The sequence below is a fragment of the Ceratotherium simum genome, chromosome 16 (assembly GCF_057802395.1).
Source record: "Ceratotherium simum simum isolate JZ-2026a chromosome 16, ASM5780239v1, whole genome shotgun sequence".
NCBI classification, from domain to species: domain Eukaryota; kingdom Metazoa; phylum Chordata; class Mammalia; order Perissodactyla; family Rhinocerotidae; genus Ceratotherium; species Ceratotherium simum.
The window spans coordinates 13,773,435-13,797,597 of NC_141915.1; the positions used below are offsets into that span (position 1 = coordinate 13,773,435).

Sequence of the window (24,163 nt, forward strand, 5' to 3'; positions counted from 1 at the left end):
ACAGAGTTCTGCTCGTGGGCTTGCCTTGTCTGCCAAGGGCGCTGCTGTGGCTGTCCTCAAGCACTGGAAGCAGTCCGCTCTTTAGCACCACTCTCACGCTTCCTTTCTTTGCATCCACAGTCGTCACTGCGGACGTCTTCTTTGCCATAAATGCTCGACCAAGGAGATTCCTATTATAAAGTTTGATCTGAACAAGCCTGTGCGAGTTTGCAACATTTGCTTTGATGTACTGACTTTGGGTGGGGTCTCTTAGTGAGCCCACAGGAGGGTCCAGGCCACGTCTCCAGTCACCTCCCCAGCAGCTGCTCTGCTCACCAGCCTGACCCCACCCAGAGCAGGAGCTGGCATTCGTCTTCCTGCAGCAATAGACTGGAACAGTTAAGGACCATGGTGTGACAGATGCCATTTCAAATGATTCTGTATGATTGTCAGCGTGTCGGACTGTGATTGAGTTCATTAGATGTCTCACTAATTGGACCAGGCCATTTAGCCTAAGTTGTAAATGTAATAGGAATTAAACCGCATTCTGCTAGCAACATAGAAGGACACTTCGAAAACCATTTTCCCTTCCAGTAGCTTAGTGTCCATCTCAGAGCATTCATGAAGTCTTCCTGCCTGGGCGGACTTACTAGGCAGAACCTAACAGTAGGAAGCTGGCGTCTGGCTGCTCCATGAGAGCTGGCTTTGCTCTAGGGTAAGTGGCTATGGACTTCTGCACAGTGTTTTCATAAAGATGATAGGATCCTCTTGCCCTGAAGTCTTTTTTTTTTGAAAAGCTAAGCTGTATTTTTAGTGAGCTACCCCTTTAAAAAAGGTGAAATCTTTCTAAACAGGGTTCAAAGATGAGAGCTAAAAAATCGTGGCCTTAACAACTGAAAGCTTTACCAGTATTCATGCTCCTCAGGTGTCAGGGGTGCAGTCTGGCAGCTTGACACCTCCCAGCAGCCATCTCATTCTCTCATCTAGCTGTGTCCCGTCTGTGGAGTCCTCGGTCCCTCTGCCACTAGGGAGTGGTGGAGGAAATGCACTTTGATTGTGCTGCACTTTTTATATAGCTGCATTATTGGTGATTCCAATTTAAAAATCCATATTCAAAAATATCCTCACACATCCATGCATCAATGATTCTAATGATCAGCTTGGACTGGGCCTGACCTCACACGAAGTCTTAAAAGAAAAACCCCTGCAGAGTGTCACTTGGAGCAAGAGAGTCACACAGGCCAAGTGATGAGAAGGGGAATCCCAGCCTCAGGCTGTGCCATCTCCTTGACATGAGTGCTTCTTGCTGGACCCTTCCCTAGTTATGCTGTGAGTGCTGTTGGTCCCTGGTCCCAGGTCTGTATAGCTTGCCCTGCCCCATAAGAGCCAACAGCCAAAGGCCCTGGCCAAGCGTGTGTGACCCTGTTTTGGAAGGCTCTGGCTTGTGTGCTGAATGAGGCCCCCACAGCTTATTGGGCCATAGTCGCTGCTAGTATATAGCTTAACCCTGAGGTGTTAAACTTTTCTTTTGAAGGTTTGGCCAGTTTTTTAAAAATGCACATTTAAAGAGAAACTTCTACCACTGCCTTGGAAAAAAAAAAAACAACTCTGAGATGAGCAACATGTGTGTACAGTTATACTCGGAGATTAACAGTCTCAATCATACATGCTGATTTTTTTCAGACATTTAATAACCACTACATTTTATTTGCATTAATGAAATATGGATACATGTGTAAAAGGGACTAAATATTTTTTTGCAAGAGCCTGTTTTTTTGTTTGTTTCTTTTGGATAGTGGTATGTCCTCTACGTTGCTGTAGATTTATACATTCTGTTGCCTAAATGTGTGTGTAAAATGAGCTGATAAACCAGAGTGCTACTTTTTTTTAATATTTCTGTGATTTATAAGATATATATGCTTCCCATGTTAATATGAGCTTGTGTACAGTGTTCAAAAGAAAAAATTAATTAGAAGAGTTGCCTTGTCCTCTAAAGTCTGTGACGTATTTCATATAGAATTTTTATAGAAAAACAACTAGTCTTGGCAAACACTTGACCATGTAAGGCATGTGGTCAGTTTCCATTTTCTGTTGCCTGAACAGGGCCACGAGGAAGTAGGGCTTTAGTTAGGTGGCTTGATTCTTTAATTGGAAAGTAAGATAATATGCTTCAGATATGAATTGAGGTGGTTGGTACTTTTATACTTGTTCTTTTAACATTCATGGTGGAGAGAGGAGGACGGGAAATCAATCAAGTGTGAGGCTGACTGTCCTGCCCCTGCCCTGCCATACCAATTTCAATAACAGTCTTGCCTCTAATTGCACTTAAAATCATGTTTAAAATATGTTGAGTCAAGCTTCTCTTTCTTCAGAATCCAGGGATAGCTATGGTACTGAGCAGCCATGGATTGGGGGAACATTTTGTGAGTTCTGCATTGGCTTCAGGGTGTGTTCTTGTAGATCTAGAGAAAGCACCTTTCCACAGTCTTAGGAAATCTCCCTGCCCATGCTGATGCTTACTGGGCTGCACTCAGCAGGTTCCTTGAGTGGTGGCTACCGGGTGGGACTTCACAAGCTCTCAGTCCCCTTTGTGTTCTCCAAGCTGTCAGACTTGACTACAGAACTGCCTAGCTGTTCTTGTTAAATTTTAATCCATAGCTTAAATACTAGTAGCAAAACTTCAATTTTATTCATTCAGAAAGTTGCCAGTTGTGAATGAGTAGAGCAGGAAGAATAAATTTTACTGAAATATAATTTGCTGTATCAGTCAGCATTGTTACGCTGAATTAGCTTTTTAACTGCCTCTTGCTCATCACCATATTTATTATACAGTATATTCTTAACAGTCTTTGTTTTAAAGAGGAAGGTACAAACCATGTGCTATATGTAAATCGAATGGCTAAAAGTAACTTGCTATGATCCTCTAACAGGAATTTCCCACAAACGTAAGTGCCTACACTTAGGACTTTTTAACTTTCAGTTATCTTCTTAGTGATGTCTCACTGAACGATGTGTTAGAACATGTGTTCCATTTGGAGTTTGTTGCCTGTGCACTGTCAACCCCAATTGCCAATTTAGTCGTGGCTGGATTAGACTGCTCAGTTCACCTGCCATATTCTCTCCAGGAGTGGGGTCCATGTGACCGTCAGTCCTCTACCTCAGAGCCCTGAGTCACTTCTGACTGCCCTATTCAGCTTCCTCACTCTTCTCCCTGAATGGGGTCCCTGCATGGAGCTTGGCATGCTTGTGGGTTCACCACCACTCCCAAGTCATGTCCCCCACCTCTTGTATTGAATGGTATTGTGTTAATCTTGTCCGTAGGCATGAAGTGGAGGGAAAGTCTTAGGAGCGGGAGAGCCTTGATTTCTATCTAGGATTCTTTTATCTGGAGAAAAAGAACACTATTGAACTATGTAATGCTTAGACCTGAGAGGCAAACTAACTCCCCAGGTGACAGTAGCATGAGCGAGTAAATGTAACGCTTCCATGACAGATTCACCTGGAGCTTGCAGGTTTGAGCCTGGGAGAGAGCTCCTGAAACAAGCTTTCTTCAGGACCTGGGGTTGCATCCCTCAGGACAAGCCCCAGAAGAACTGGGCATGGGGTTCGCTAGCCCAGCCCCCCCTAATCTGAAGCACCAAAGCTCCCCACCCCCACCCGGGGAGAGGAGGAAGCAGAGGGCAAACAACTTCCTAAAGGATTTTGGAAGCCACATTCTCATTTTATGGAAGTACTCTAGTGAAAAGCTGATTGTTTTACAAGATACTAAACACTTATTAAATTCCCGGAAGTTATCATAGATGCCTTAAAGACTTTCTTTGGAAGATCATTGCCTGTACAGTTCCTTTTTTGTGTGGCATAAATAATATATTAACCTGTTACAACTGATGACAACATTGGTTTTCTGTAGCTAGGGAATCTTGATTTGGCAGACTATTTGACTTAATGACTTGTCCTTTTTTGGCAAATGTGTGGAGTTGGCTGTTACCGTGACATACTTATGTGACACCCAGGGGAAGAGCAGCAGCTGGGCAGGAACTGCAGGCACACATTTTGAGTTGATCACCTTGGCTTCCAAGCCACTGTGGGTGATGCTCAGTGTGGGACAATGGCATCAGATAGGACCATGGCGCTTATCCGCATTGTTTCTTTGGAGTCCATGTAATGGAATGTATTTTTCAAATACTGATATTTGCATTTTCTGTAACAATTCCTTATAATAAAATGAGGTAAAATTGTGCATTTAGAGTGGAAACTTTAATAAGACATTTGTAGTTACTTTTAATGCAGAAGTACCAATAAGCATTAAAAACAAACAAGCAAATTTTTAAAACTCCTGACCTGTGAATAAATTTCTTTAACAGCTACCTTCTAGGAAAGTTTGACTTTCCAACACTTTTCGGAAACACGTTGACAGCAGTCAAAAAGTAGCTCTTTTAGGCACAATGACCAGCTGCCCGGATTTACTGTGCTCTTGGCCCAGATTCCAGCTCATGGCAATGCGTATGATCACAGCTGCACAGTCTCAGTCACTGGACCCCACAGAAGCTCTCCAACAGACCCTGGAAATTCCCTCTCGGACTCCATTATTAAGGAGCAACTCAAGAGGATCCGCCCGGGGCGGGTTTCTGCTGGCTGCAGTCTGAAGGGAGGACTGGCACTGTGGGTGTCAGAGAAGACTAAGGAAGGTTTCAGGGGCTTGCAAATGAAAATCTGGTGGTCCATAAAGCCCCTGTACAAATCGTGCAAATCTAGTAGTTCACCTGGCCCTCACACTCTTGAACTAACAAACATATTCCCTTTCTTTACCTATCTTCCATTTTGCTTACCCCCAGTTCAGACCAGCTGTGGTGATAGAGCCCACTCTCTGGTGGCTTTTCTCATAATTAATAGGCACTGTTCAGTGCTTCGACGTAACAATCCCAAGTAGTCCTAATAGCCGTCCTTGAGGTGAACACTGGTCATAATATGTCATAATATTGTGAGTACAAACAGGAACCAGGAATGCACCAACTCACATTTTTGCCCAGCCAGGGAAGAGCACTTGGGTTTAGTTCTGTCTTGTCATTGATTAACTGACAGTATTGGGCAAGTTTCATAATTTCTGTGCCTTAGTTTCTATATCTATAAATGGGAGTGACCATGGTCCTTCCTAGCTCACAGGGTTGCCTTAAGGAAGGTGATCAGTAATATGTCCTTACTCTCATGCAAGTACACAGATTCTGATGTGCATGCCAAGAGCCCCTTCCTGAGGGCTAATGGGGGCAATGTCTGCTGCCTACTTGCAGGAATCTGGGGACTTTGGCAGTAGGAAGTACTCTCAAGGGTAGGGGTTCAGCCCAGGGTCATCCTCCTCTGAGGGGCACCACAGATTTCTGAACGAACAGATACATCTCCAAGCTGTCCATAGGGTCTATCTTTCAGATCATAGCTTGTCCTGGAGCTAAGCAAGCAAGGGATGGGGGTGATGGTCTGATATGGCTCCCTTTGCTATCCAGCCATGTGGTGGCTGAGCTGTGACCAAAAAATCCCGGGCTCTTCACTTTTAGTTCTGTGTTTATAGAAAACTGAAATCTCAGAATGAAAAGGCAGATGTTACAGTTTCCTTCAGCATGTTGGAGAGCAGCTGCCCGGCCTTTGCTTTAACACTGCACACTACTATGTAGGGCAGAGCAGACTTGGGATCCAAGCTCAGCTCTGTCGTACAGTGTCTGTTGTAACCATTAGAAGATGTGGAGGAGGATGTTTAGGCCCCCATTCTGGACCATAAAATGAGACTCTCTCAAGACTGGCATAGAGGTTAAACGAGAAGAGATAAAGCTCCTGCCCAGCATTGTTGCCCAACACATAGTAGTTTTCTTCATTTCCCCCTGCCAGCAAGTTCTAACTATCCCAGCTGAACTTTCTGTGACTTCCATCAGAGAAGAACTGCTTTCTTCCTCCATAGTTATGCCCAGAGCCACCTATACTCGAGGGAGAAAGAAGAGGTTTTTCTCCAGGAACCACTAGCTTCTCATGGCTGAGCCCTTCAGACCATTAAAATGACCATGAAACCTATTCTTGCTGAATCCTTTGAAGATTCACCCACTGCCCTGACATGAGGAGACTCTTTACTATAAAGTAAGAGGTTGGCATCAAAGAGGAGATGAATTCTCATTAAACAAGGCAGTGAGCAACCTGCTGGGGCTGGCTGGGTGTGTCCTACAGTATGCCCTGGAGTTCAGGGGTCTCACATCAGTGAGAGATTAGGTACCTCTAGGTGCCTCCCAAGTCCATACTTGGCTGGGGTAACTCTTAAGTGTGCCTTGTTTTGTTCCTTTTCTTTTTCAGTTTGTTTTTGGAAAGGTCTGAACATCTCTGGACCTGGCCTCCACTCTACCCCGGGAATGGCCTCTGGGTGCTCTAACCAGGGCTTTCCTCTGCCATACTGTAAGCTCCTTGAGGTCCAGAGCCTCACCTTCCTCCCATCCCCTGCCCCATGGCACACGGGTGCTTGCTAAATATTTGTTGAATGACTAAGGAGGACCAGAGCAGTGGCAGTGACTGGTTCCCAGTTAGCTTGGAGTTGAGGGCTGCTTCCAGTTTCAGGGAAGCCTCAGGCGCTGAGTTAGGGGCTGAGTGGAGCTCGGAAGAAGGTCCTCATTTCTGCTCTCTTTCTCTTTGCTCCTGCCCGAGGGAGGGCAGAGACACACTGAACTATGGGGGAGTTGACATAGCCCTGGGTCAGGACAAGAAACTCGGGCTCGAGGCTCAGCTCCATTGCTTTGTGTTCTTCTTTGGGCCTTGGTTGCCTCATCTCCAAAATAAGAGCTAACTCTGCACACTTACCATGTGCCAGGTACAGTGGATATGGGGGTACAAAGCTGAGTACCCCTTGGTCCCTGTCCTCAGTCTGCAGTCCAGTGCAAGACGCTGACAGGAAATTCGTGGTTACAAAACACTGATCTTTGTTATTTTAGAAAGTGAACACGGTGTTAAGGAAGCCAAGGGGAAAGTGCATCTGTATCCAACTGGCAGACCGGTGGTTAATGAAGGCTCCCAAGAGGTGCTGATTGGGCTGAGTTCTGAAGAGATAAGAGGTGGACACATTGGGTGGAGGAAGAGGTGCCCTTCCAGGCAGAAGGGACAGCCTGGCTGAAGGCATTGTAGGCATAATTATGCAGCGAGAAGACGGCGCATGTGGGAGCTGGTGGAAGAGATACAGACGCTAAGAGGAGATGGAGCATAGAAGGGTCTTGTGTGCCACGCTGCTGAAGAGTTAGCACTTGACCCTTATAGATATGGGGAGCCACTGAAGAGGTTTAAATGGGGAATGCCCTGATCATCAAGAAAGCAGCAGTGTGGAGGATGGACTGGAAGGAGGGAGCGCAGTTCGATTCCTGCAGTAATCTGGGTGAGAAATGACAGCCTAAACCAGAGGAGGAGTACTGGGAATAGACAAGAGGGAATGGCAAGGAGAGAACTGAGGAGGTAGAACTGCCAGGACTTGGAGATTGGATGGGAGGAGGGGAACACGAGAGGAAGGAGTTGTGGATGACTGCCAGGATTCTTACTTGGTGTGACTGGGTGTAGACAGTGATGGCGGAACCATCAGCAGGGGAACTAGAAGAATCACGAGGGAGAAGATGAAGATAGAATGCCAGAAATGTAGAGCTTCAGGTGCCCACAGAAATGCCCAGGAAAACCGCCTGGACTGGATACAGATTTGGCAGTCTTAAGTGGCAGCTGAAGTAGGAGTGAGAAGAGCTAGTGGGAAGGAGTTCAAGGAGGAGAGGAGGCTTTCAAGGAGACTGAGAAGGAATGGCCTGAGGGAAAAAAGGGAAACCAGGGAAAAGCTGAAGGAGGGTTTTATGGAGGCCCTCAAATGTGACAGGCCCAGGTAGGTAATAACTGAATGTGGCCATGGGATTTGCCAATACAGAATTTATCCTGCTGTTGAGCAGAGAAGGGCAGATGCCAGGCGACTGTGTTGCACAATAAATGGGGGCTGAGGAGCCAAGATAGTGAGTACACACAGCGTTTTCAGAAAACTTAGCTGTGACAGGAAGTAGACACGGTGCTCCAGAAGACTGCGGTGTTGAGGGAGAGCGTGTCTTTATGATGTGAGGGAAGTGAGCTGTTTAATGCTTACGTCGGGGGAAGCGGGGGGCAGGGAGAGGTCAAAGGTATAAGAAGGGCAGATGAGGAAGATCCTGGGGTGGCAAAAGGCGTCAAGAGCAGAGTCAAGGTGTAAGGAACAGCTGTGGCCACGGGGCAGTGAGCTACGAGTCTTGCAAGTGAAGGAGAGGCAGCCTCCATTTCCCAGTCAGTCTGGAAAGCTATCTAGTGAGATGAATGATAAAGGAGAGAAAAAAAGAGAGAAAGGAAGAAGGATAGACAATGTTTAGAATAAGAGTTGAGGGGATTAGGAAAAGGAGTTGAGGTGAAGGCTCAGATGAGGAAAGACCATGAACCTGTAACAGCTCCAGTCTTCATTTCCTTATCTGTAAAGTAGGAACACTCCTTGCCCTCCAAATAGTTAAGAATCCAAGAGGTGATGGGTATGCAGTTTGTCCAGTGTAGGAGATTACAGGTGACCTTGGACATGGGATGCACTGGAAATGTTGCAAGCCCAGCACCCTTAAGCCGAGGCTGTTTGTACTGACATTTGCAGCCTTGCCCAAACTTCGATGTTGCATTAACCAGTTATCTTGTTAGAGCTGTGAAACTACCTTTCACTCAAAATGCAGACTTCTCTCTCTGAAAACACACCACACCCCATTTTAAGTGTTTAAAAGAGAAATAATATCCTTGCTTTAAATTGTTGCTTTGTTCAGAGGCATCTGGATTTGCTGGATCCATGTAAGCAAAAGCTTTTCCATTTCCAGAATTAGCCTCTCCTATTTATCGTCACCTCTCACTCTGTCGGCCCAACAACTCAGTGTGGCTTTTGGTTGTAGATTCAAGTTCGCCTTAGGGTTGAGGTCTTACATATAAGAAAGGTTGTAAAAGTCAAGGGTCACAAGTTTAGCGAGTAGGGAACGTGGAACAGAGTTCTGTTGATGCTGTTAATTTATACGGCTTTTGTTTCTGAGTTGTAAAGGGACATGTCCCTCAAGGGCCAGTGCCCTTGATGCCCTGACCAGATTGGGAGGTGATCCAGGCAGCCTGGGAGTCTGTGGGAATGAAGCTGTCAGAGCTCAGAGCCCTTTTGCTTGTCTGCCCAGTTAGTTTTGAGTTGGTCATATTTGTGCCCTTTAATATCTGAGGGCTCTGAAGAAGGATGGCAAGTGGATCTAGGGGAATAGTGACAAAAACAGGCTGACCAGTACTAGGCAGGTTGCCAAGCTCTGGCCTCAGTCACAGAATGGTAAGCCCATGGTGAGGGGGCATTAGCCACATTTGCAGAGTATGGCCAGAGTCCCACCAGGCTCTCGTTTTATGTCAGGAGCCATCCTAGGGCACATGAGTCAAGGGCCTCTTAGGGTTCTAGGCAGGGTTCTCTGTGTGTTATCAACATATAAGGCATCAGGGGCCGGCCCGGTGGCGCAGCGGTTAAGTTCGCGCCCTCTGCTTCGGCAGCCTGGGGTTCGGATCCTGGGTGCGGCGGACCGACTCACCACTTGTCAAGCCATGCTGTGGCGGCGTCCCATATAAAGTATAGGAAGATGGGCACAGATGTTAGCCTAGGGCTTATCTTTCTCAGCAAAAAGAGGAGGACTGGCATCGGATGTTAGCTCATGGCTAGTCTTCCTCACACACACAAAAAACATATAGGGCATCAGCTTAGAGTGGGAAGGAGCATGTGATGGCTAGGGGTGGGCAGCCTGTGTATTCTCCCAAGTTGGGGTGGTCCAAGTCCCCACGATTTCTGTGTGTAGGGTTGTCCATTGTCTGGTCACTAGGGGGGCCAGTTGTTCTCACACACACGCAGCGGGGTTCCTTGGCACCTGGCCTATACAGCTTCCTGGGGACGCCAATCCAGTCTCTGCTCACACCTCCACTAAGGATAGAAGGAAAGAGGACTTCTTATAAGCATGAACTCATGAGTCTTTCTGGGAAGGTGAGGGGAGGAAGCAGTGAGCTAGGCCTTGTGAAAAGTAGAAGCCACTCCACTTCCCATCTTGGCATTTTCCCAAGGCAGTGGTCTGCAGGGCTCAGCCCCCGAACCTTCACCCTGTCTCCTAACTTCCTCTGGCCTCGCCTGCCGAGGCGGAGTCCATCGTCCTTTCACTGTGCTCCCCTGGCCCATGCCCTGTGCCCTCCTAGGAGGCAGCACCACTTCCCTGCATTGGTGATAACACCTGTGAAAGGCTTTCCCCCACTGGCCTGTGAGCTTCTCAAAAGCAGTGTCTGGGTCTGATTCTCTTTTCCCTTCCCCACTACGTCCCCATGCAGGGTTGCATCTTGATCTTGGGGTCTGGGACACTTGGGTGGGGTGGGAAACCGAGGCAACAACCCAAGGCCCGATGGGTCAGCCTTCTCTGAGAGGCCCTTGGCACAGGGGTAGTTGCAGCTGTCCTTTCCCTTGCGCAAGCCCAGTCCTTGATGTTGCCAGGCTTCAGAGATGGAGGGTCAAGCTCTGGCCCACCATAGCCTGAGCAACCTCCTATCCTGGGCAGGGTCGTCACTCATCTTAGGGTACTGAGTTCAGTCTCCCATGGACTCACAGGCCTTGCAAAAGGAAAATGAGACTCTTGGAATTGATGCCCCATATGGGGGCAGAGAAACTCTGCCACCCAGTTAGAAACCTTCCCACTTGTAGCTTTCCCAAGAATAAGGCTGTCAGGGCACTGAAATGCCTCCCTCCCTCCCTCCTTCCAGCCATCCATCCCATTATCAGTGATCCTTGCTCCACACCCAGTCTTAGGACTCGTTTCTCCCACTCTAAAAGGAGATACGTACATGTGAGTAGAACACAGCGAACTGGGCGGAGGTACAGAGATAGGGCCAAACTCACTGGGTGGGTCTGGAAGAGCTCTGTGGGGAAGGCCCAGCCCAAACAACTCAGTCATGAAAGCAAGAAGGAGTTACAAAGACAGGTTTGAGAGGCAGGGAGTTGAGCTGTGGGTAAGGGAGGGGGAGGCAGGCTCTCCAAGGGAGCCAAGTCAAGCATCCAAAGGCACACAGGCCTCTAGGTACCCTCCTATGGAGGACCAGTGCTCTCTGAGGTCACCTGCATTCAGCCTTGTGTCCCAGCAACGCCCACCTTTGTCCTAGCTCCTCCCCCTGAAGTAGGCAAGCCTGGTTATCATAACCCCTTCTTTCTGGAAACACAACGACACTGGACAAGCTGTGTCTCTTCAAAATTTGGGGCCAGGAGAGAAGGGGCTTTCCTTCCAGCCACCTTTGCCCCTGTTACCCTGAATTGAGGCAGAGGACATGTGATGGATACAGTGGCCAGGCCTAGAGAAAGCTGGCGGCTTTGGCTGTTTGCTGGCCTCTCCCTTCAGAAGATGGTGGGTCTACACAGCTTAGCCTTAGGGGAGTGGCCCTTTTCCTGTTAGTTACAGCAGGTTTTCCTGCCCCTCTCAGTGAGAGCTGGGCTCTTACTTTGAGGCCCTTGAGGCTGGGTGGATGGGGGGTTGTCCAGCTTCTGGCTTCTTTTTTGCCCTTACCAGAGCTAAAGGAGATTTGAGGGACTTGAGCTGCATTTGAGTCCAGGCTGGCCTGATGATTAAAGCAGGAAAAACATTTTTTTCTCCAGCTTCCCCAAACCAACCTGGAATAAGCCCTGTGGCATCTGTTCTAATCTGGCTCACCTCACCTTATTCCTACAGGGAAGGACTTCTCCATCTAGCCCGAACTTCCTGGAATTACTCAGGACATGCAGTGTTTCTAGGACAGCACCCCAGACCATCACTGCATGTGCCCTTCCCACCTCCCCATCCCCCTGTCCTGTAGGCAGGAGAGATTTGTGCTGACAAATAGGAAACAGGCCCTTGGATGGATGAACAGGCCAAAGCAAGCAAGAAATGGCACTTGTGCCTTCTTGTTCCCAGCCCAGGGTTTCTCCAGCAGGGTCTCTGGGGAATTAAAAAAAAAAAAGAGAGAGAGATGCACAGATCTCAACCCTAATATTCTCATCCAGTTGTCTGGAGTGAGGTCCCACCAACAGTAATTTTTTAAATTCCCCAGAAGATTCTAACATGTAGCCAAAGTTAAGAATCCCTATCTCAGAGTACATGTATTTGGAAGAAGTTCCCTTGGGTTCACGATTTATTGCTTCACTGAATAACATGGACAGGATGACCTAGACGCCTGATGTGGGAGAGAGGCAGACGGGAGCAGAAGCCTGTTTACCTGTTTGGGGAACACCAGAACCGGCTGCCCCTGGTTGATCTCCACTCGGCATTGCACGGTGGAAACTTCTGCTTCTCTTTCAGTTCCTGTTTACTGGCCTCCAAGCCTTTGGTGATCATGGCCTCTACGTGGGTCAGTTCTGGGGTAGGCAGCCCATCCTCTCCGTAGAACCTTCCTATCACCCTTCCTGTGGTGACAGGAAAGCTGATGTCAGAGGAACAGTGGGAGAAGAGAGGCTTAGCTTCTGACACGGTTGTAGTAAAGCTCAGGTTCCCAGGGTTTCTGACTTCAGGGCTCTACAGTAGCCTGCTGGGTGCCCGCTTATCAAGAACTCATACTGGGGGGACTTGTGGTACCTTCTATCCCAATGTCTCTCAACATCTTACAAGACTTCAGATAGAAGCACCCCTCTCTGGTTGTGGAGTCCTCCAGTATGGAAGTTATAAAATCTTTCTCACTTGGAGACATCAGTTCCCTGAGAGGGGAACCATGTGCAATTCATTTATTGATGTTCCACCGTGCTTGGGGCACACAGTGGGCACTCAGTAAGTGTTTGACGAATGAATGGCTTATTGGGTAACATTTTTGTGGCTCAATTCCTCCCAACATGAATTATTTTGTCTTATATTAACTATAAATATGTCACTTATTGAGCATTTACTCAGTGTCAGGTGCTAGCACTTTACCAATATTTCGTTAATCCTCATACCCAACCCTATGAGAGAGAAATCAGTGCTCCCATATTCATAGGAGAGAGCCTGGAGATTGAATAACTGGGGGTAGTCTGTGGAACTAGTAAGTGGGTCTGGCCCCAAGCTCATGCTCTCCTCCACCATTCTCTTCTGGCTCAGTCCTTCAGTGGACATACTGAGTGGAAACTGGTTTTAGTTTAGAATCCCCGCCAGAATGTTTAAAGGTCTAAGGTGTGGCAGCAGCCAGCAAGTGGTCAATGAGCCTACAAGCCAGAGCCAAAAAGGGATCAGTCTTCCTTAGGTGCAGGGACTTTCATCTCCAAGTACGGAGTGCAAGTGGCCTTCACAGGCAGCACCTGTCAGAGGGCAAGAGAAGCAGCAGAAACACCTCTAGGTTTGATCAAGTGGGTGAAGGCAGCAGCGCATACCTGCCCCAGCTGTGTCTGTCCACCTACTCAGTCCCCGAGAACTGACTAACTCATGTTCCAGTGGCACTTCCGTTCAGTGCGTCTCAGATTCAGTCCATCCTCTCACAGCCAATTCCCTATCCTGACTTTTCCAGTTCTCTTTATGTCACTTGGGCCTGTGTCATCTGGATCAGGAGCCTGGCTCTCGCAGACTCCTTCACATCCACCTGTACACTTCCCTGTGTTCACGGCTAATCCATTAGCAAATCTTGTCAGTCCAACCTTTAAGAAACACCGTGACTCTGTCCATTCCTTTCCATTTCCACTTCTCCCACCCTACCCCAAACCATGGATTACAACAGTAGCCTCTCAACTGGTCTCTCTACCTCAGCTCATGCCTTCCTACACTTCTGTCTCCACAAAGAAGCTGGGGGCATCTTTTAAAAAGCTGAATCATATCACGTCACCTCCATCCCTGGTTTGAACCCTCAATGGCTTCCTAAAGCGTGTGGATAAAATACACACTTCTTATCAAGGCCTCCAAGACTCTACAACCATCTGACTTCTGTTTGCTTCTTAGGCTTCTTCTCAAGCCATCCCCTCCCTCATTAGGCTCCAGCACTTCGGCATCCTTTCTATTCCTTGACCAAGCTTAGCTGCTCCCCACGCCAGCACTACTGTCCCCTCAGCCTGAAAAACTCATTTCCTAGAACTCAGTATGGCTGGCTCCTCCTCACCTTCCAGGTCTCAGCTTACCTGTCCTCTCCGCCAAGAGGCCTCCCCTGACCATCTGCTCTAAAGGTGCCACACACCCCTGATTCATAGCCCTATCTGGAATTGTCTGGTTTCTTTACTTGTTTATGATGTATCTCTCCCCACCAGCGAGGCCCCAGCACTCAAAACAGCTTAGTATAGAGCATTCATTTTACATGCTCATTAGAACGAATGAAGGGATCAGGGCCCTCATCTCAGGCCTACAGTCTGTGAGTTGGCCTGGCACAAAACTGACTCCTATAGAGGGTCTCTGTGTGCATGGTGACAAGCCTGTCTTGGTGGGTTTTAGATGTCAGACTCAAAGAGAGGGCAGTAGTAGAGGCAACAGAGAAAGAGTTGCAGAAGCTATGTCATGAGAATGGTGGTCACTGTTGGCTGGGTCTCCAAGCCAATGCTATATCCAGAACACAAGAAAAGACATCTCTTTTTCCCTTGAGGCCTGGCCACGTGGCTGCCAAGATGGCTTCCTGGTTGTTTTCACGTCAGGGTGCACCCATGTAATAAACCTTAATCCTGTGACATGTCCTGAGAGTTTCTGGTGCCCAGAAAGAAACTAACACAGCCCCCCTCCTATAGAATGAGCTAACAGAGGGCAGGAACTGCACTCAACTCACCCCTGGTTCCTTTGAAGCCAGACCATAGCTTACCTATAGTACATACAGTAGTTCCCCTTCATCTGTGGTTTTGCTTTCTGTAGTTTCAGTTACCTGCGGTCAACCACAGTCTGAAAATATTAAATGGAAAATTCCAGAAATAAACCATTCATAAGTTTTATGAATGCTGTTCTGAGTAGTGTGATGAAATCTCACGCCATCCCAATCCGTCCCACCCCTGATGTGAATCATCCTTTTGTCCAGTGTATCCATGCTGTACACGCTACCCGCCTGTTAGTCACTTAGTAGCCATCAGTTATCAGATCCACTGTTGAGGTATCGCAGTGCTTATGTTCAAGTCACCCATATTTTACTTAATAATGGCCCCAAAGCACAAGAGCAGTGAGGCTAGCAATTCAGATATGCCAAAGAGAAGACGTAAAATGCTTCCTTTAAATGAAAAGGTGAAACTTCTTGACTTAATAAGGAAAGAAAAAAATCATATGCTGAGGTTGCTAAGATCTACAGTAGGAACAAATCTTCTCTCCATGAAATAGTGAAGAAGGAAAAAGAAATTCATGCTAGTTTTGCTGTCGCACCTCAAATACATATGTATAGGAAAAAACATAGTGTATATATAGGGTTCAGTACTATCCGCGATTTCAGGAATCCATTGGGGGTCTTGGAACGTATCCCCTGCGGATAAGCTGGAGACTACCGTATTCAACTATATCCTGACTTTAACTAAAATCCCTCTGAAGCATTTCTGACCATATGCCCCTCGCCCCCCACCACACACACACCCATTAACACTGTTCAAACAAGACGAGCTCACTTATCTCAGCAAACACACAAGTTTGCTCCCCAAATATCAGTGTGACATGTTTGGTCTGGCATCCTCTGCCCACTCACAGGACTCATTCTTATTCTTTAGTGTTGAGTTTTCTTTCCCTTAGTAACTCAGTAATGTTTCAACCTTGGTTTGGCAACCTCAAGGGAAAAAGGGAGAACCAAGCCTTCTGAAGGGCAGATGGATACAGGTCAGTTCCTTCAATGGCAGACATGGTGTTGGTCTCACGAATGACGTGGGGCAGACTGGGTGAAAACAAAGAAGGGCGTGCTGTAGGCTGGTATGACAAGGACCAACAATGGTGGTGGTGGGGATTGGAAACAGAAAGAATTTTAGATATTATGAAAAAAGCCTTGGCCAGTTGGATGTGGAGGGAGCAGAGGAGTTAGTAAAAATGTCCAGTTCTCAGAAAAGGTAACACAAGTAGTAATGACAGAAGCAGACATTCAGAGGCATTAGGGGCAGAGAAAGAGCTCTTCCAATTTAGACTTGTTCAAATGGTGAAGTGACACTGATGTTCCTTAGGAAGTTAGCCGTGTCCAAGTGGGGCTCCAGTGAGAGGTCAGGGCTGCAGCATATGGAAAAAAGGGCCCCGACCATCCCAGAGGGGTGTTTAGTGTCTAACATTTCTTTAGGACACCGTGCGGTGTCTTCCCATTTAAAAGGGGAGTCTCCTCACATACCACCAGTAAGTAGTAAGGGCAGTGCCCTACACAACTGGCTTTAACAAATATTTGATTAGCATAACTTCACCCAGGAGACAATTCATTCAGGCTAATTCAGGACACAGGCTAATGTTTTTCTCCTTAGAGGACAAAATAAAAGGGTATTTGTCAAAACAGCACACAAACTTAGGCTTCAAGCCTTCCTGACTGTGCTGAAGCCAGATGCCTGGAACACAGCGAGACAGGAAAGCTGTCCTCCTGGAGCTGGTCATTCAAGGGTGGCACAGGCAACCATTGGTTTTGGGGTAACAGAGGCCCAAGCAAATGGCCAGGCGATTCTATCCCAAGATTAAGAGTGAGGAAAACCAGTGCCCCAGCCATTTCCTTCTGGGACTCACTGCCACACTAACAACCAGAGGTTTGTATTTTTTTTTTTTTTTTTGGTGAGGAAGATTAGCCCTGAGCTAACATCTGTTGCCAATCCTCCTTTTTTTGCTGAGGAAGATTGGCCCTGGGCTAACATCCACGCCCATCTTCCTCTGCTTTATATGTGGGACGCTGCCACAGCATGGCTTGACAAGCGGTGCATAGGTCTGCACCCAGGATCCGAACCTCCAAACCCCGGGCCACCGAAGCAGAGTGTGTGAACTTAACCACCACGCCACTGGGCTGGCCCCACAACCAGAGTTTAAGGTGAAAAATGAATGGGTATTTTTCAGATTTTAACCTTGAGTCCAATCCGCAAAGAATTCTAGCCCCTTAAAAAATTGCAAGACAACTAAATGAAATCTGTGGAAATGACCTGTGGAATACCTACCAACAAATTCATAATTCTTCTCATAGAATGAAAGCCAATTCTGAAGTGTCAGCATCTCAGAAAATGACAAGTCAGATACATCATCCACAAGGCCTGCTTCAGAGTAGTCGCCGGTCACAAACGCTCTGGATGCGTCTCGGCCTGCAGGAGAGAGGTTTTCAGTAGATTAACTTGTAAATCACTGACACTGTACCAACTCAAGAATCTGTTTTCTGAAAAACATCTCCTGAAAACCCCCACTCCCCACTCCCAAACACAGCTAATCCCCCCTCCTCTGTGACAGACACTCTGGATCTTGGACACACATTTTGGCATCTATCACATTCTTTCATTTACTTTCAGCAACGTTTCCCACAGCTGACCACATCCCTTGGCTCCCATGACACTCCACTCCTGATTTTCCTCCTACCTCTCTAGCTCATTTTCTACCAGCCTCAGGGATCAGTTCTTTTCCACCTTCTCTACTCCATCCACACGCTCCACTTGACAATCTCATCCAGTCCCATGGTTTCAAATACCACCTCTATGCCAAAGGTGCCAGTTTGTATCTTTAGCTTAGACTTCTCTTGAGCTCCAGACCTGTATATCCAATTGTCTACTCAACATCACTTAGATGTTTTACAGATATCACAAGTTCAAAATGTCCACACTGAACTAATGGTCATCAGCACCTCCAGCCCCAGGAAACCTGCATCTATTCTAGTATTGCCTATCTCAGTAAATATCAACCAGTTGTTCAATCCAGAAATGCAGTCCTTGACATCTCTTTCATCCCTCACATCCAATCAGTCCCCAAGTCCTATAATTTCTTCCTACATAGTTTTTGTATCAGTCTACGTTTCTCCATCTACCACTAAGCAAGCCCAGGCTGCCATCATCTCTCATCTGAACTACTACAGTAAACCCCTAGTAGGTCTCCCTACATTCATTCCTTCCTCACTAATCTATTTTCCATAAACACTTAGACTGATATTTTTTTTTTTTTTTAAAGATTTTATTTATTTATTTTTCCCCCAAAGCCCCAGTAGATAGTTGTATGTCGTAGTTGCACATCCATTCTAGTTGCTGTATATGGGACGCGGCCTCAGCATGGCCGGAGAAGCGGTGCGTCGGTGCTCGCCCGGGATCCGAACCCGGGCCGCCAGCAGCGGAGCGCGAGCACTTAACCGCTAAGCCACGGGGCCGGCCCTAGACTGATATTTTAAACACAAATTGATCATGTCATTCTCTTGCTTAAAAATCATCAGTGGCTTCCTTTTGCTCTATGATAACGTCCAAATTCCTTACCATGCCATTCAGGGCCTGCACCAGCTGCCACCAACCTCACCTTGCCAGTATGCTCCCTTCCTCTCTCCTCTCCTCCCCTCCCCCACTAGGTTAAGACCTCTGGTAACACCAGTATGTTTTGCTTTTGTCATTCGTTACAAAAATAACTCATTGTTTATGTGATAACTATTTAATGTCTATCTTTCCTATTAGTCTGCAAGTGTTATCAGGGAAGAGAACACACCAAACTCCTTTACTATTGATTCTGCAGTGTCTGGTAGTGCCTGATCTTTAGTAAATTCTTGATAATATTGACTGAATGAAACCCATACGTTTACAGCCAACTGATTTTCAATAAGGGTGCCAAGACAATTCAATGAGGGAAAGAATAATCTTTTCAACAAATGGTGCTTGGACAACTGAATAGCCACATGCAAAAGAATGAAATTGGATCCCTACCTCACACCATAGATAAAATTAACTCAAAATAGATCAATGACCTGAATGTATGAGCTAAAACTGTAAAACTCTTAGAAAACATAGGTGTAAATCTTTGTGACCTTTGATTAGGCAATGGTTTCTTAGATAGAACACCAAAAGCACAAGCAACCAAAAAAATAAAATAAATTGGACTTGATCAAAATTTTGTGCATTAAAGGACACTATCAAGAAAATGAAAAGATAACCTATAGAATGGGAGAAAATATTTGCAAATCATATATCTGATAAGAGTCTAGTATCCAGAATACATAAAGAACTCTCACAACTCAACAATAAATAGAAAAACAACCCAATTGAAAAATGGACAAAGGATCTGAAAACACATTTCTCCAAGGAGGATGTACAAATGGTCAACAAGCACATGAAAAGATGTTCAACATCATTAGTTGTTAGGGAAATGCAAATAATCAAAACCACAATGAGATACCACTTCAAACCCACTAAAAAGGCTATAACCAAAAAGACAAAAATAAAAGACAACAGGAGTTTGGTGAAGATGTGGAGAAGTTGGAACTCTAATACATGGATGGCAGGAATGTACAATGGTGCAGCTACTTTAGAAAATAATTTGGCAATTTCTCAAAAAGTTAAACGTAGAGTTACCACATGACCCAGCAATTCCACTCTTAAGCATATACTCAAGAGAACTGAAAACATAATATGTCCATACAAAAACTTGTACACAAATGTTCACAGCAGCATTATTCTTAATAGGCAAAAAGTAGAAACATCCAAATGTCCAACAAATGATGAACAGATAAAAAAATGTGGTATATCTATACAATGAAATATTATTTGGCCTTAAAAAGGAATGGTGTACATGCTGATACACCATGGATGAACCTTGAAAACATTATGCTAAGTGAAAGAAACCAGACAGAAAAGACTGCATATATGATTCCGTTTCTATGAAATGCCCAGAATAGGCAAATCTTTAAAGACAGAAAGTAGATAGTGGTTGCCAGGGGCTAAGGACGTAGGGAATGGGGAGTGACTGCTAATGGATATGGGGTTTCTTTTTGGGGTGATAAAAATGTTCTGGAATTAGATAGTGGTGATGTTTGCACAACTTTCTGACTCTATTAAAAACCACTGAATTTACATTTTATTTATTTATTTATAATTTTATTTATTTTTTTCCCCAAAGCCCCAGTAGATAGTTGTATGTCATAGCTGCACTTCCTTCTAGTTGCTGTATGTGGGACGCGGCCTCAGCATGGCTGGAGAAGCGGTGCGTTGGTGCGCGCCCGGGATCCGAACCCGGGCTGCCAGCAGCGGAGCGCGCGTACTTAACCACTAAGCCACGGGGCTGGCCCTGTACACTTTAAAAGGGTGGATTTTATATTATGTGAATTATATCTTAATAAAAAATAATAAAAATATTGACTGAATGAACAAATGAATAAATGAACATCTCTGCTTCCCTACTAGACTGTGTGGGTGGTGGGGAACATGTTATAGTCTCTGAATCCTCAGCACCTAGCACAAGGCAGTCTACATGGGAGCGGTCAATAAATGGATGTTGAATGAATATTGGGCACGAACAACTCAGTAGGCAGTAAAGCACATTGCGAAAGAAAAATCACGTCAGAAATGGAGGGTTTTCTGCTCACACTTGTGCATACAGCCCTGACAGAGTGCCCTCACCTGGCAGGTAAACAAAACCCTTGATTTCAGTCCCAGCTCTGTTTCTAACTCACTGTGTAGCCCTGCGTAAGACGTCCCTTCCCCGCTGGACTCGTAGAAGAGCGTGGCAACACCAACTAAACTTAATACCTTCTCTGTCAATGCTTCTGTTTCTGAAGTTCTCCCTAGAGACAGGGAAGTGACTTGTATTTAAGTACCAGAGGCAGCTTTCTGATTCCCCTAAGATAATGACAAGTGGAAAATGCTTATTTAATATCAGCCTCGTCACTGGCGTTAAACTTGCTTGCATTTGTTTTTTCTTTTTTAATCTGGGCGTTGGTGATTCCTCTGGGCTGGTAAGGCACTCTCTCTCAAATAGGCTGGTGGTCCTGGTGCAGGTCCCATCAGTGCTTAGCTGTCAGGGGTTTAGGCAAATCACATCCATCAGTCCCCTCAGCTGTAAAACAGGGACAGCAGAGCAAACTTCACTTAAACGTTCTTTGAGGCCTAACATACACACAGCTCTGTTCTAAGTACTGAAGGACTGTAAAGGTGAACAGACTCCTTCCCTGCGCTCTAACCTCATAATCTTTTTTAGGAAAGACACACAAATGCATCTGTACTAGAAGCCAGAACGACTATTTCCAGGGAAACCTGGAGTTGGGGGGTGTTTGGGGGGGGGAGAGGTTACTTCAGATGGGGACATACTGAAGAGATGATTGGAATCAGTAGGGGAACTCTGAGGGCAGGAACAGGATCTCATTCATCTCTGTGCCCTGAGACCCATGCAGTCTGGCACAAGCAGGTATCGGGGGCGTCTACTGGTGGGTGATGGGTAACTATCAAGAGAGGCAGGAGACGTGTTTCTGGAACCTAAGTCACGAAAAGCGGTGGGGAACGACAGGGAGGGTAGAGGCCGGTAACAGATGGCCATACTCTGCCAGAGTCAAACCGACCAGAAGGATGGTGCAGCTGAGCCCAGTCCCCACACTACTCGGATGAATGTGGGGAGGAAAAAAGCAGATGAATGAATGAATGAATGAACGAACGAACGAACGACGCGCAGGCGGCTACAGGCCCGCGTCGGAGCCGGAAAAGGCGTGAGCCGTCTCGCTAATACCTGCGAAGCCGCTATAGTGGGCCCCAGGCTCGTAGTGCCTCCGGCCAGAGGACACATCGTAGACGCGGCCGAGCAACGCCAAGTACAGGCCCGGGTCCCCAGGGCCGCCGCGGTAGCGGGCCAGCTCCTCGGAGATGAAAAGGCGAAGGCCAGCGCGGGGACTCCACCAGCCCATGAGCCGTGCTGCCATGACCGCCGCCGCCGCTGCGGCCAGGCCCAGCAAGAGCCCACGTCCGCCGAGCCTCAGCATCGATCCGGTCGCACCCCTCTGCTCTTCCGAAGTTGCCGCCTCTCTGTCCACAACCAAGATGGCGGAAACACCACCGCGACGTCACCGGCGCGACACTCTATGGCTGCCTGTGATTAAGGGGACAACAGAGGATTGACAGAAAAAAGTCTTTGGCGAAAAGTTCACTCCCTGGCTCCGACTCGTTCTCACGCTTTTTCAGCATAGCTATTGAACGTGGAGGGATACCGAGAAACTGAACAGCGAAAGGCCTTCTTGGATTGCACGTTGTCCGCCCCCAACAAAGATGGTGGCAAAGGAGGCTCCGGGATGACGTAGACGTCATGACAGACGCACTCTCTTGGAAATCAGGCCTCCACCGTTTACTGAGGGTGTCCTCCGCTGGCTGTCTCACGACAGCTGGTAGAGGCCGCTTGACGGCGCCTTTGCGACAACAGTCCTCACTTGACGGCGAGGAAGCCGGAAGCCACAGCCGCCGCCGGCGTCCCCTCCCTGTCCCCGCCCGCCGGGTGCCGTCGGAGGTTGACAGGTCGAGGCGGGGAGGCGGCGGCGGCTGCAGAGCCGGGCGCCCGAGACAGAGACCCCATGGGGAACGCTTCGAGTCACAGCAGTGAAGACGAAGCGGCAGCTGCCGGGGGCGAGGGCTGGGGCCCGCACCAGGACTGGGTCGCGGATTCGGGCACGATCCCCGGCCCGGGCGCCGCGGCCCCGGCGCTGCCGCCTGCCGCGGCGCTGCTGGAGCCAGCCCGGCTGCGAGAGGCGGCGGCTGCGCTGCGGCCCGCTCCGCCCTTCGAGTCTCTGGTGTCTAGGCATCACGGCGCGCTGTTGCGCTGGCTGGAAGAGCGGCTGGGCCGCGGCGAAGAGTCCGTCACCCTGGAGCAGTTCCGGGAGCTGCTGGAGGCTCGCGGCGCCGGCTGCTCGGGCGAGCAGTTCGAGGAGGTCAGAGTTGGCTGGCGACGGCGGGGGCAGGGCGGTCAAGGGCGTGAAGAGGTGGGCGGTGTCTTTGGAGAGGCCACGCAGGAACCCATAGGGTCCACAGGTTCCAAGAATGGGAGCGTGGGGGTGCAGGGACCTACTTGGGGCGCTTCCAGCGTGTTCACTCCGGCAGGCGGTTACGAATCGCTTGAATCTTTATTAGAGGTGTGGAAAGCCTAGACTAGGCCGTCCTTACTCTGAAGAACTAGACAAGCCTAGATGTCTTTGCATGTTGTAGTACAGACATTTGGTAGTTGCCTGACTCTGTATCATTTGCTCTCTGGAGTTTCCTTATCAGGCTCCAGAGCAGTTTAAGGGAAAAGAGGTGTAGGGATCAAGGGAGTGGCAGTGAAAACCATTCTGTTTTACTGGCAAGTGGGTTTTTGCAGAGCACCTTCTGAATCCAGTGTGGGCGCGTAACAGATGTGGGAGGAGAATAACATATTCTGGAAAAACTCACATTCTAAAAGCCATTCTCATCCTGCAAAAACTAGCTTTTCCAAAATACACATTTGTTTTTAGATCCTTGAAGAACCATATTTTAGACTTATTTAAAAAATACCTCCATAGAACCTAAAACTGATAGGCAAATACCAGGTTTCCTGTAAATGCTTGTAATTATACAGTTTTTGGCATAATCACCGTCATCTCTATTAAATCATTAACAGCAAATTGATATGGTAACAAAATGTTCTCCTTGGAAGGGATCTAAGGAATTATCTGTACTGAACATTTTAGAGTTAAGAAGAGAACTGATCCAGGGTCACCCGGTGAATCATTGGCAAAACTGAGACTATCACTCAGATCTCTTGATATTTGTTTGTTTGTCTTATGTCCCACTACCTCCTTTTGGGACCCTATTTCTTTAACTGCACAATGTTATAAGAAACAGGTGCTTGGGCCGGCCCCGTGGCTTGGTGGTTAAGTGCGCGCGCTCCGATGCTGGCGGCCCGGGTTCGGATCCCGGGCGCGCACCGAGGCACCGCTTCTCCGTTCATCCTGGGGCCGAGTCCCACATACAGCAACTAGAAGGATGTGCAGCTATGACATACAACTATCCACTGGGGCTTTGGGGGGAAAAAATAAAATAAATAAAATCTTTAAAAAAAAAAAAGAAACAGGTGCTTAATTTGTGAAAATGAGTAAGCCATGTAGAATCTTTAGTGTCAACGAAGGGTGAGTACATCAAGCAGTAAAGTGACAGTACTTATAATGCCATTAAAGAGTCATGTACATTCTAAAACCAGAGGCTTCTAAAATATTTTAAGAATGTTTTTCTGTACATGGCCAGGATTCAAATAATGTGGTTCTTACATTTTCCTTTAAAAAAAATACCTGTAAGGCATCCCAACTCTTGAAAACGTTGGTC

The 24,163-nt window shown here is 47.3% G+C and overlaps 3 protein-coding genes across 3 annotated transcripts in view; 2 read left to right on the top strand and 1 right to left on the bottom strand.

Moving 5' to 3' along the window:
• The window catches only part of ANKFY1 (ankyrin repeat and FYVE domain containing 1), a 92,533-nt gene extending 88,312 nt beyond the window's left edge, over nucleotides 1–4,221 (top strand). Inside the window, exon 25 of the mRNA XM_014789661.2 lies at nucleotides 121–4,221. Coding sequence (XP_014645147.1) covers nucleotides 121–253 — 133 coding nt within the window. The 3' untranslated portion in view covers nucleotides 254–4,221. The remainder of the gene's footprint in view (nucleotides 1–120) is intronic.
• Nucleotides 4,222–22,508, bottom strand: CYB5D2 (cytochrome b5 domain containing 2). The gene is made up of 4 exons (XM_004433258.3): nucleotides 21,573–22,508; nucleotides 17,060–17,200; nucleotides 12,262–12,448; nucleotides 4,222–9,961 (listed from the first exon to the last, which is right to left on the bottom strand). Exons 1-4 carry the CDS (start codon nucleotides 21,820–21,822, stop codon nucleotides 9,745–9,747), a joined length of 795 nt encoding a protein of 264 aa, XP_004433315.1. The 5' UTR covers nucleotides 21,823–22,508; the 3' UTR covers nucleotides 4,222–9,744.
• The window catches only part of ZZEF1 (zinc finger ZZ-type and EF-hand domain containing 1), a 128,082-nt gene continuing 125,591 nt past the window's right edge, over nucleotides 21,673–24,163 (top strand). Inside the window, exon 1 of the mRNA XM_014789663.2 lies at nucleotides 21,673–22,758. Within this exon, the coding sequence (XP_014645149.2) occupies nucleotides 22,405–22,758 (354 nt within the window). The 5' untranslated portion in view covers nucleotides 21,673–22,404. The remainder of the gene's footprint in view (nucleotides 22,759–24,163) is intronic.